Source organism: Leptodactylus fuscus, chromosome 1 (genome assembly GCF_031893055.1).
Source record: "Leptodactylus fuscus isolate aLepFus1 chromosome 1, aLepFus1.hap2, whole genome shotgun sequence".
Taxonomy (NCBI): Eukaryota; Metazoa; Chordata; class Amphibia; order Anura; family Leptodactylidae; genus Leptodactylus; species Leptodactylus fuscus.
The window spans coordinates 204,983,477-204,997,100 of record NC_134265.1 but is presented as its reverse complement, the minus strand read 5'-3'; the positions used below and the strand labels follow the sequence as shown (position 1 = coordinate 204,997,100).

The window sequence follows — 13,624 nt, the reverse complement described above, 5'->3', positions numbered from 1 at the left end:
CCCTGTCTCAACTCTATGCTAGAGATTAATAACACATAAAAGAGGCAAAAATGTAAACTTATGTCTGGGTATACAATCATGTCCAACAGTACAAAACTACCACACAATTGATTAATAAAACATAATAAATTTTAGTAATACCTACTAAAACAGTAGAATCACATGACATATATGAGAGACAATTACATAATACAATTCTATTGCTATAAGCAAGTGGGGGTAGACGAAACTACATAGTACCAACTAGCCAGTAGTAGGTAGAAAACAGATGGCCAATAACAGTTACATGAAGTAGGAATGGTCCTGGATAAGAACAACAATATATAATAATGTATGGTGCAGGATGCACCTAACCATAAACAGCAGTGTGACAAAGCCAAGAACCCAGTATCTCTCCTAGGTGGTATAACAATACAGTGTTGCCATCTTACCTACCAACAAGAAAGGCAACACCCAACACGCGTTTCACCTGCACATAGGCAGGCTTCGTCAGGGGACAACTACCCAGCACAGACTATTGCATTATATACCCTTAGCAATTTAACTCACCACAAGTAAGTGACACCGCCAGATGAGTGTTGTGTGCAGAAAGCAAACCGACATAACATAAATATGGGCGCTAAATGAATCACTGCACATGTGCAACCAAAAGGCTACGGAAGCCCTGAAAGTTCAAACTTAGCAGGCAACATCGGCATAATGAAAAACAAACAAGCCGCGGTCATTGCGCATGTGTAATGAACGTGAGAACGATTACAAAGATGTGATGTAATATTATGTACTCTGCACAGGTAATGTATTAAAGTTGGGATTATCACTAAATATAGTACAAGTGTGTACACGAACTATCATATATATATATATATATATATATATATATATATATATATATATATATTAGTCCCGTCTCAAATTCAACTTATATTATCATGTGATGTATCATATCCCATTAATATACCTATAAAGATACAAACAAATACTAAACATCACAACAATGCTGTTACTAAAGGTATCAGAAACTCACATTCCATTAAAATCTATAGATATAAAACGCAGAAAAACCTTACTAAGCGTAATATACATCCTCAATGGAAAAAGCTGCACCTAAAAGCTCAGTGTCTGAACATGACCTAAGAAATGTGAAACTTATAAAAACGCTGCACCTAAAAACTCCATGTCTGAACATGGCCCAAAAGATGTAAAGCCTATAAAAAGACAATATTATATCTACAGTACCTACAGAAAATATAGTGTACATGAAAACATATTAATACCAATAATATCCCTATTTTATTATGAAAAGTGCATGAAAGAGCATATACATATCCACATATAGAAAAAAGGACTTGCAGTGCACAATATCAATAAATTATTGCTAAATACAAAAAAAATTTCAAATTTTTTTTTTTTAACATTTTTTTGCTAAATACAATTCACTTTTCGACAAGAAAATTAAAAGAATACACCATCTATGAGGATTTTCACATTTTCACATTTTTTGTATTTAGCAAAAAAAAAATTTTAAATTTTTTTTTTGAAATTTTTTTTTTGTATTTAGCAATAATTTATTGATATTGTGCACTGCAAGTCCTTTTTTCTATATGTGGATATGTATATGCTCTTTCATGCACTTTTCATAATAAAATAGGGATCTGTAGGTACTGTAGATATATAATATTGTCTTTTTATAGGCTTTTTATAGGCTTTACATCTTTTGGGCCATGTTCAGACATGGAGTTTTTAGGTGCAGCGTTTTTATACGTTTCACATTTCATGGGTCATGTTCAGACACTGAGCTTTTAGGTGCAGCTTTTTCCATTGAGGATGTATATTACGCTTAGTAAGGTTTTTCTGCGTTTTATATCTATAGATTTTAATGGAATGTGAGTTTCTGATACCTTTAGTAACAGCATTGTTGTGATGTTTAGCATTTGTTTGTATTTTTATAGGTATATTAATGGGATATGATACATCACATAATAATATAAGTTGAATTTGAGACGGGACTACTATATATATATATATATATATATATATATATATATATATATATATATATATATATATGATAGTCCGTGTACACACTTGTACTATATTTAGTGATAATCCCAACTTTAATACATTACCTGTGCAGAGTACATAATATTACATCACATCTTTGTAATCGTTCTCACGTTCGTTACACATGCGCAATGACCGCGGCTTGTTTGTTTTTCATTATGCCGATGTTGCCTGCTAAGTTTGAACTTTCCGTAGCCTTTTGGTTGCACATGTGCAGTGATGCATTTAGCGGCCATCTTTATGTTATGTCGGTTTGCTTTCTGCACACAACACTCATCTGGCAGTGTCACTTACTTGTGGTGAGTTAAGATAATTGTTAAGGGTATATAAGGGAATAGTCTGTGCTGGGTAGTTGTCCCCTGACGAAGCCTGCCTATGTGCAGGTGAAACGCGTGTCGGGCGTTTCCTTTCTTGTTGGTAGGTAAGATGGCAACACTGTATTGTTATACCACCTAGGAGAGATACTGGGTTCTTGGCTTTGTCACACTGCTGTTTATGGTTAGGTGCATCCTGCACCATACATTATATATTGTTGTTCTTATCCAGGACCATTCCTACTTCATGTAACTGTTATTGGCCATCTGTTTTCTACCTATTACTGGCTAGTTGGTACCATGTAGTTTTGTCTACCCCCACTTGCTTATAGCAACAGAATTGTATTATGTAATTGTCTCTCATATGTCATGTGAGTCTACTGTTTTAGTAGGTATTAATAAAGTTTGTTTTATTAATCAATTGTGTGGTAGTTTTGTACTGTTGGACATCTATGCTAGAGATGCCAGGGTACAGAGGATGCATATTTTTTGGTCCTGTCCACTCCTCTTCCCCTTCTGGCTAATGATCAAAGGTGTTGCGTCTCAACTCACTGACAAATACCGCAAGGGCCTATCTCCCCCACACTGATATCTCCCTAGAATAAGATAAATTCTCCCTTCTCAGACACCTTCTAACTTCTGTGAAGGTGTGCAATCCCACTTTATGGAAATCCTTGATTCCCACCTACTATGGCACAATGGCTCGTAAAAGTGATCAAACAAATGGAGTGTATGACCTCTGTGGGTAGGAGTGATCCTTCCAAACTTAATCTAATCTGGTTCTACTTGATTCAATTACCTTCTGCTGAAGAGTATGCTTGATTCTGGGATACCCAGACTTAGTTTTTCCCATTTATGGAAACACGTTGGCCTTATACAGGAGACCTTTTTGCCTATTCTCTCTTTCACGACAACGAATAATGGTCATATCATGTAGTTTCCCTTTCATATTTTACTCAGGTGACTTTACAAGTCACAAATTATAAATGAACAGCACTCTACTGGAAATGGTGATGACAACACACTAATGTTAGTGAAGCAGTTGTAGGGCGACCAGTCTTTAGATGTGATGTCATTTTTTTTTTTTTTTCCCCTTCAACACAGAATATGGTCCTTTTTTCAACCCTCACACAATAAGATGCTGGACCGCTAACTAATGAATTATTCCAACATTTAGAGGATGATACTTTGCTCTCCTAGCCACGCTGTTGTCCTGGCCACCTCGAGAAAGCTATGTATAGTATATTCTTGCGTTCTTCAGCGTAGTGAGGTTATATAAGAAAGCACCACCTAGAAACAGCAGCTGATCTGAACAGGATTGTGTATTGGAAATCTCTGAAAGTGAAGAATTCTGCCTAAAAGTGCAGCAAAAGAAACTCTTTTGAATCTCCTTGATAAGTATGGAAGCAGAGAGCAATCTTTCATATTTTTCACTAGACCTTATAGTTGTACAATATGAAAAACTTCCCCTTCATTTTTTTGGCCTAATCATTTCCTAGTAATGTTTCTCTGCAGGTTACATACATGATAATATGCAAAGAAATGAGAAAATACAACGGATGGATAAAATGTATACTTGCAAAGATTTATTAGAAACTTGACAAGACAGAATATCCAGTCTTTGCATTGACATTGTTCAAAGTTCGGGGTTTTCATGTGGTCATACTGTAACATTTCTGGAAGGCTTATCTATATAGTATCTCTTCATATGTAATGTTTGTATATATTTTTGGAATATGTAAACTACAAATTTTGGAACCAATCTGCAGATGAGATGATGACCAATTAGATAAGGCTTCACGGAGGCCCGAGCATAAAGGTGAACAGCATTCAGAGGTAAAATAAGGAGATCTTAGGAATACTTCCATGATCAAGGCACCAGTACTGGCAAACACCTGATAAGTTGCAATAAACTAGCAATTTTGACAGATAAAAACTGAAATTTATAAAAGGTCATTCCTGGTCCAGAAAGTCTACAAAAAGTACTATCCATCTTGCAGATCCAGCTGCATGCTTACATCACAATACAAAAAAAGTTCAGAGCACTATGTCTTCAGCTGTGGTCTTGTGTTTTGCGATTATCCAAAATTCCATAACACTGAGTATGGCACAGATAGTCACTCCACGCAGTCATTTGCTTTCACACTGCTGAAAGATCACAAAATCAGTCCAGGGCCGACAGAATCATCTGTCCATTAGTGACATGAAGGGTATCCACTGGTTCCTGGATTTACATTCAGCGCAGTAATTGATAACCTCTTCCAAACTTGAGCACTTCCAGGGATTGTTGTGTGGATTCTGTAGTTAAGAAATAAGAACAATTAGTCACAGAAAGAAACCTCTAGACATACACGGCAGAAGTAACTTCCTCATCCGTGTTAAAATTATATTACAAATATAAAATGCATTCAATAAGTTTAGAAGTATTTCAAAATATAGTTTCATTTGCCACTAGGGTGGACAAGGTCTTCAAAGAATATATTAGGGAAAAAAAAAATAAAAAAAATTGAACATCCCTAGTTCATAGAAGAAGTAGAAGTTCATAGTTCAAGTTCATAGTGAACGCACTCATTTAGTTGACATTGCAGGCAAAGATTAGGTCATCATGAGCTAAAGCAAGTGGGATCAGTAGGTGGGAGGCAGCAGTGATACCACACAGTAGCTCCTCTTGTGGACTTGCTTTTTAGTTCCTAATGCTGGAAATGCATAGAGGAAAAACCTCATAAGAGAGTGTATAGCAATGCAAACCCGTTTTTTCCTTTTTGGGATAAGATTACCATCTTGTTAGTCCAGAGGTCTAGTCTACTCTGTTCTATGTGCTGTTGAACTGCGTTTCAGCTCCCATACACACATGAGTCTGTACCATTAAACTATCATAAGCGTCACTGCTGTGCGCATCTACTTGAACTAGACCTTCATGATTTTTTTTCTAGTTCAGCAGTTCAGTTACTTTGCCATTCACATTAAATATTTCCTACCAGCTTCCTTAAGATAGAGAGAAGATTGATGAATGGCTTGCTATAGATTTGTTTACTACACCAGGTATCTTGTTCTTATTAAAGTTTCCTGGTTTACTATATTGTCAATCACCAAACTACTAGACAATAATTCCAGGTTGTGTGAGCAACAATGAGAAGGTTACTAACTTTGAGGAGTTTAACATGGTGATGCTAGTTTGTGGTATTAGTCATTGTCCTTTTAAGCACATTAGTAATGTATCAGACATATTAGAAGTGTATCTGATAATTTTACCAGAAATACACCTCATCCCCATCAGCTACTAGTGACTTTGTAAAACAGGCTAGATCTATGTTCTCAACGTATTCCATAGTCTGAACAATGAGCTCAGTGAATGCATCTTTTGATTTCATCTTTTCAGTGATTTAGATAAACTAATCTCTAAAATGAACTAGATTTGCCATTACTCTTACTTCAGACTAATTCTTGGTTCACACATCAGTATGTTATCCATCCATTTGAATTCAGTTTGAGATAAAATGGACTGATGCATATACGATTGTATACTGACACCTTTTTATGCAGATAGCAAACACTGTCCATCCCCTAGAGGACAGATAAGGGGATTATAAGTAGCAATTGTAAACAGAGATAAGGACATCTAAAGGACAGGTGTCCGTTCTGCAGGTTTCCGTTTCCTGCATAAAACAGAGCAGGAGACGGAAACCTGCAGGACTCTCACCCATTCATTTGAATGGGTGAGAAAGCTGTCCGGCCGTGAGCAGCGGTGAGCGTTTTGCGCTCTCCGCCGCGAAACCGGGTTTTTTAATCCAGACACAGAGTCGGACATGCAGTACTCGGTGTCCGGATTAAAAAAAAAAAAAATGGTTTCGCAGCGGAGAGCATAAAACGCTCACCGCCGCTCACGGCCGGACCCGGTCTGTGGTTTCCGTCTTCTGGCATGCAGAAGAAGGAAAGCACAGAACGGAGTGCTGAACGCAGGTGTGAACCTAGCGTAACCTGCTTCACATACTGTTTATTATTTCAGGACCTAAATGAGAACGTAAAATTGGACCCATAGACAACAAATCAATATAAGTGGACTGGTTCAGCTGAAACAGCAAATCTGGTTTCAAAAACTTTGATACATAGCAAGGACACTTACCGATACCAAGATGCAGTGCAGATCCAGTGGCTCAGAGCTTGCTTCACTTTGACTAGTAATAATCTCTGACAGGCGAGGAAGACCAGACACTCTCAAAATATTGATGTCATTGTCACAGCAAAAGGATTGTAGAAGTGTAAAGTGTATACTTAATGCAACATCATCTTCATGTTCAGGATCAGCTGCTAGAAGACACAGCACCACACTGTCAGAATCCCTGTTAAATAAACAAAATACACTATTTAAAAGGCCATACATACCATTACAGGATGTGGACATTGTGTAATCTAATCTTTCCATGTGGACTCAAACTTTAGTGTAAACCTAGTCTTAATTACACATGCCCCAGTCCCTATCCAGGGCCTGTTGTAGTAATGTGTTGTCCATAGTGGGTCATAACTGGCAGACCCACATACAAGAAATATCTTTTGGACAACACAGCATTACATAAACAACTAAACAGTGACACAGTAGGGAGATATCAAAAATGTAATTTTAGTATTCATGAACTAATTTCATGCATTTTTTAAAAATAAAAATAAGATAGGAGCGTTATTACTTGCGTGTAATTACTAAGGATTAGAGATGAGCGAGTAGTATTTGATCGAGTAGGTATTCGAAATACTCGTACTCGATCGAACACTACTAGCTGTTCGAAGTTAGGATTCAATGCAGAACCAGCGTTGATTGGCAGAATGCTATACATTGCCAATCAACGCTGGTTCTTCTCTTACCTTAGAAGTCTTCTCCCTCTTCGGGCTCTGAATTCACTCTGCTTAGGCATCGGGCCTGGGCAGAGCCGACTGCGCATGTCCACTTGTAGTGCGGGCATGCGCAGTCGGCTCTGCCCAGGCCCAGCAGAGTGAATTCAAGGCCGGAAGAGGATGCGGGGACGCTGCGCAGGGAGAAGAATCCAGCCCGACCCTCACTCATGGACTTGATAAGTAGAATTTGATCAAATGTTGCCTACCCCTGAAACAAGCATTTCCCCCCATAGACTATAATGGGGTTCAAAACCCGTTCGAACAGTGTGCGGCTGTCGGAATCGGATTTCGAACATTTTAGTGTTTGCTCATCTCTACTAAGGATGTGCTTCATCTGTTCTTTGGATCCATTGTAGGACCAGAACAATGAATTAAAACTATGAAATGAACTTTTGTAATGGCCAACAATGGATCCCAGGGGACCCCTCTGACTATAATGGAGTGCGTCCGTGCTTAGTCTCTTCCCGATATCATCGGAAAAATGCAGGACTTTCTAGTTTGCAATTTCAGACAGACACTGCACTGAATAGACTTCGATAGATGTAAAAGCATGACAAACCCCCCCCCCCCCACAAAAAAACCTGATTTCAACTGCAGTTGTTGGACTTTTTAAAATAAATACTTGTGTAAACCTTATATATTTGCATATTGTCATCTTAGCAGTCTGTTAAAGAGGACCTTTCACCACCTCCACCAGTTCAGGTTCTTCGCATCATAGTACTGTTCCACTGATTCCAGCCCAGCTGGAATTTTCTCTAGTCTCCGCTATTCCAGAGCAACAAGTGCAGTAGGTGTTGGCTCCTGATGTGCTATTTAAGCTCTGTAATGTCAGAAAGGCAGTGTCAGCCAGGGGGGGCTCCAGAAACAGCCAGTGTCAGGACTCAGAATCTCACCCCTTGCCTGCTCCTGCCTGACATAGCTCTCCTGACAGTACAGAGCCTAAATGGCATATTAGGCACCAAACTGAACCCCACTGATTGTTCGTGAACAGTTGGGAATAAAGAAAAAAGTTCCAGTGGGAGTGGGGAATATAGTGTAACTACTTTAGACCTACCTGTCCATTAGCTTTGCCGATTCGTATACACCAATAGTCAGGGAATCTCGTCTATGGGCAGCAACAAGGGCTTCCTCTAGAGCTGTGGCCACAGGATGCATCCTACACAAACATAAGGGACACATTGTTCAAGGAAGATGTAGTACATAGACAATTATTAAGTATCAAGAGTAAGATAGATATACAATACAGAAGTTTTTCCATTACTACACAGGATAAGCAATAAATGTCTGATCATGGGGGTCCCACCGTTGGCACCCCCAGTGAACATGAGAATGGGCCCAAAAGTATTACTGAGTACCCCATGGAAATGAAGCAGCAGTGTGAGGGGGAGGTTAAAGAAGAAAAAAAAAAAAAAAAAACACACCACAACTATAACCATGAGAAGAGTTGGAAAGGAAGAAGAAAGATGGTCACATAGATGATGTACAGTACACATGATGCTGTACAACATGTAGCCCTTTATACTGTATGTAACATATAGGGACAGTAGATGAGAGCTTTATGTAACACTACATACATGACCCATTATACTGTGTGTAATATGTACTACATACATCAGGTACTAGACTGTATGTGTTATACATACTGAAATACAGCACTATACCGTATGTGTAATACATGCCACAAGTAATATATACTGAGACGTGCAATACTACTATACTGTATGCATTTAATACTACAATACTGTCCATACCCGCACACGAATAGTCTCCAGAATACAAAGAGCAGAACTTACGTTTCGTCGTTGCAGTCACAGGTATCGATATCCTCCAATGTCATAGTGTAGAAATCCGCCTTGGTTGTGGTGAGGAGTAATCCTGTATGCGCCGTAATAATGCAGCTAGATAAATCCCACAGTGCTGACGTCCCGATAGCTCGCAGCTTCTCTGGACCACACGGCTGCCGCCGCTCCTTATATGTGTGCAGCAGGAAGGGGGCGTGGCTAGTCCTCGCTCTTGGCTCTTTCAGTCAGTGACGCCCACACGCCGCTCACTACACGGGGACAGGTGGAGAAGAGCCGTGACTGGCTGACTACAGACTATAGGGAGCGAGCGGCCGGTGCTGTACTGGGTGCCTGGAGGTGCCCCGGACACTGAACAGCCTGATATAAGGAGCATCCAGGGAAATAATCGTGCCAGTCACATGAGTGCCAACCGAATTATCAGCAAAGGTTACTGTGCCAATCACAGGTCCTCCATTACTACACTGCCTCACACATGGTAGCACATTGAGTGTGACTATAGACAGAAGCACAAGGAGAACCCCACAAGTTGCTATAACAATCACAGGACCTAAAGTCTTGTGGGCCCCGGTGAGATCTTTTGCCCGGGCCCCCCTACCTCATCCCTACAGCAAATTCTTGATAGTGCTAAAGAGTTTAATCAACCTTAATATGATTAGAGGAATCTGTGGATCTCGGCTTATGGGCCAGATGCAAGCTGCAGTCTCAATACTGATGGCAGTGCTTATGGGCCCGCTAAGGCTCCTGGGCCCCGGTGCGACTGCACCCCCTCAAGTTATGCCCTGACAGGACCCCCATTATAGTGCAAGTCACATTAATATCAAGCACCTTGCTCGTAATAATTCCAGCCACAGTGAACCCACAGGTGTCAGTCAGGGTATATGAATGTAAGGCTAGGTTCACAACTGTGTCTTCCTGCTGAAAAATGGACTTTTCTCTCCAGCAGACCCCATTATAGTCTGCAGTGGACCCGAGTGGAACACTAGTGTAAGTCTAGCATAAGAGAGAATTAGCATCTGAGACTCCCTGGCAAGTTATAGGGCTAAAGTGTGCCATAAGAGTGGTATATACTGACAGACCTAAAAATGATTGGTATTATACAATAAATAAATGCCAAATAAATATAGAAAAATATATGCATTTATTAATGATAATTACATATTCATAAATAGCAGCAGTGGCGTAACTAGGAATGGTGGGGCCCCGTGGTGAACTTTTGACATGGGGCCCCTCCCCCAACCGACGCAGAAGACCTCGACCGGCCCCCTCCTCCGCACTCTATTATGTCCCTTAGTGGCCCCTGCACACAGTATTATGTCCCTTAGTGGCCCCTGCACACAGTATTATGTCCCTTAGTGGCCCCTGCACACAGTATTATGTCCCTTAGTGGCCCCTGCACACAGTATTATGTCCCTTAGTGGCCCCTGCACACAGTATTTTGTCCCTTACTGGCCCCTGCACACAGTATCATCCCCAATAGTGTCCCCTGCACACAGTATTATACCCCATAGTGGACACCCATAAACAATTATTATACTCTGGGGTCTTTTCAGACCCCAGAGTATAATAATCGGAGACCCGGGGGAATAAAAACATTCTTACCTGTCCCTCAGCTCCTACGCTGTCTTCTCCACTGCCGTCCTTCTGAAATGACGTCAGACGTCACATGACCCGGACACAGGCCGGGTTCATGTGACGTCAGAGACGTCAGGAAGGAGGCCTGGCAGGATCGTGGAGAGGTAAGTAACAGTGCTTGTTACGCTCCCTTACCTCTCCTGGGCCTCCGATCATTATACTCAGGGGTCTGCAAAGACCCCCAAGTATAATGATAGTATTTGTGGGGCCCGCGGTGTCACTTACTGATCCCGGCCCAGCCAGGATCGGCAAGTGAATAGAGCCCGTAACGGCCTATTAAAAAAAAAAAAAACGCAGCGGTAGCGGCTGTCACCGGGCCCCCTAATTGCCCTGTGGCAGCCACCTCCGCTGCCTCTACAGTAGTTACGCCCCTGAATAGCATATTTGAAAACGTATTCAGCGGAATAAATAGTACACAAAAAAATAACACCCAGGTAACACAAAATGTGTGTAGAAAAGAGAGGCTCAGCTAAATAAGCATACAGTCCTATGAAAAAGTTTGGGCACCCATATTAATCTTAATCATTTTTAGTTCTAAATATTTTGGTGTTTGCAACAGCCATTTCAGTTTGATATATCTAATAACTGATGGACACAGTAATATTTCAGGATTGAAATGAGGTTTATTGTACTAACAGAAAATGCGCAATATGCATTAAACCAAAATTTGACCGGTGCAAAAGTATGGGCACCCTTATCATTTTATTGATTTGAATACTCCTAACTACTTTTTACTGACTTACTGAAGCACAAAATTGGTTTTGTAACCTCAGTGAGCTTTGAACTTCATAGCCAGGTGTATCCAATCATGAGAAAAGGTATTTAAGGTGGCCAATTGCAAGTTGTTCTCCTATTTGAATCTCCTCTGAAGAGTGGCATCATAGGCTACTCAAAACAACTCTCAAATGATCTGAAAACAAAGATTGTTCAACATAGTTGTTCAGCGGAAGGATACAAAAAGCTGTCTCAGAGATTTAACCTGTCAGTTTCCACTGTGAGGAACATAGTAAGGAAATGGAAGACCACAGGGACAGTTCTTGTTAAGCCCAGAAGTGGCAGGCCAAGAAAAATATCAGAAAGGCAGAGAAGAAGAATGGTGAGAACAGTCAAGGACAACCCACAGACCACCTCCAAAGAGCTGCAGCATCATCTTGCTGCAGATGGTGTCACTGTGCATCGGTCAACTATACAGCGCACTTTGCACAAATAGAAGCTGTATGGGAGAGTGATGAGAAAGAAGCCGTTTCTGCACGTACGCCACAAATAGAGTTGCCTGAGGTATGAAAAAGCACATTTGGACAAGGCAGCTTCATTTTGGAAACAAAAATTGAGTTGTTTGGTTATAAAAAAAGGCGTTATGCATGGCGTCCAAAAAGAAACAGCATTCCAAGAAAAACACATGCTACCCACTGTAAAATTTGGTGGAGGTTCCATCATGCTTTGGGGCTGTGTGGCCAATGCCGGCATCGGGAATCTTGTTAAAGTTGAGGGTCGCATGGATTCCACTTAGTATCAGCAGATTCTTGAGAATAATGTTCAAGAATCAGTGACGAAGTTGAAGTTACGCCGGGGATGGATATTTCAGCAAGACAATGATCCAAAACACCGCTCCAAATCCTCAGGCATTCATGCAGAGGAACAATTACAATGTTCTGGAATGGCCATCCCAGTCCCCAGACCTGAATATCATTGAACATCTGTGGGATGATTTGAAGCGGGCTGTCCATGCTCGGCGACCATCTAACTTAACTGAACTTGAATTGTTTGTCCAAAATACCTTTATCCAGGATCCAGGAACTGATTAAAAGCTACAGGAAGCGACTAGAGGCTGTTATCTTTGCAAAAGGAGGATGTACTAAATATTAATGTCACTTTTCTGTTGAGGTGCCCATACTTTTGCACCGCTCAAATTTTGGTTTAATGCATATTGCACATTTTCTGTTAGTACAATAAACCTCATTTCAATCCTGAAATATTACTGTGTCCATCAGTTATTAGATATATCAAACTGAAATGGCTGTTGCAAATACCAAAATATTTAGAACTAAAAATGATTAAGATTAATAGGGGTGCCCAAACTTTTTCATAGGACTGTATAAAACTGCCTGTGCCCAAATCCATGAAAGGTCCTCTTTAAGTAGTCGGACACACACCATGCACGTTTTATATGCTGCAAAGCATGTTCTTTATGGTACAGTGAAACTCCTCCATTATATCGGAGAGTTACATAACCAGCAAGTCCCTAACATAACATTATTATTTGAATAACCCCCCCTAATAGAATACCAAACGCATTAGTAAGCAGTGTGCAAGTGAAAGCACACGGACCCCATAGACTATAATGAGGTCTGTGTGCTCTCTGCGCAGTGTCCGCACGGAACATGCGGACAGAAAAGTACTTTGTGATCTACTTTCATGTCCGCATGATTTGTGCAGGCAGTGTGCAGAAAGCACACAGACCCCATTAAAGTCTATGGGGTCCGTGTGCTTTCACTTCACACCTCTTGCCAATGCATTTCGTATTCCGTTCGGGGGGTCCACATGCAGACTCCCCGAACGGATTACCAAACGCAGATGTGAAACAGGCATAACTGGTTTAATATTCTTCACTCTAGTGACAGACTCCTTTTAAGACATCCTCTGCCTATGAAAATCCTCAACACAAAGAGATCCAGCAAGGTCCGTGGAATAAAAAATTCTTCTTCTTTATTGATTACAAAGTTGTCATAAAAAGTCATAAAGAGTCATATTTGGGCTGAGTATTATCTTTATTTCTTTTTCAATTTTTCAGTCGATTTATCCTCTGCTTATGGCCCATTTTAGTCACAATTAGACTACCCCTTTAGACTGAAGCCCCACATTGCAGAAACACTGCATTTTTGTTGCAGTAGTGGAAAAAACTGCAACAGTTTTTGAAATTGCAGGATT

General features: G+C 40.4%; 1 protein-coding gene across 1 annotated transcript; it reads right to left on the bottom strand.

Moving 5' to 3' along the window:
- Positions 1 to 4,044: 4,044 nt before the first annotated feature.
- Positions 4,045 to 9,205, bottom strand: LOC142215261 (growth arrest and DNA damage-inducible protein GADD45 beta-like). Its single transcript, XM_075283684.1, has 4 exons — positions 9,056 to 9,205; positions 8,317 to 8,418; positions 6,499 to 6,715; positions 4,045 to 4,673 (listed from the first exon to the last, which is right to left on the bottom strand). Exons 1-4 carry the CDS (start codon positions 9,097 to 9,099, stop codon positions 4,560 to 4,562), a joined length of 477 nt encoding a protein of 158 aa, XP_075139785.1. The 5' UTR covers positions 9,100 to 9,205; the 3' UTR covers positions 4,045 to 4,559.
- Positions 9,206 to 13,624: the final 4,419 nt, after the last annotated feature.

Bases quoted from the DNA above. Each gene is read 5' to 3' on its own strand.
- LOC142215261 (XM_075283684.1), bottom strand. From the start codon at position 9,099: ATGACATTGGAGGATATCGATACCTGTGACTGCAACGACGAAAC. The intron at 8,419-9,055 runs GTAAGTTCTGCT...ATGTTTGTGTAG, and splicing joins TGTGACTGCAACGACGAAAC to GATGCATCCTGTGGCCACAG. The intron at 6,716-8,316 runs GTAGGTCTAAAG...TTTATTTAACAG, and splicing joins TCGGCAAAGCTAATGGACAG to GGATTCTGACAGTGTGGTGC.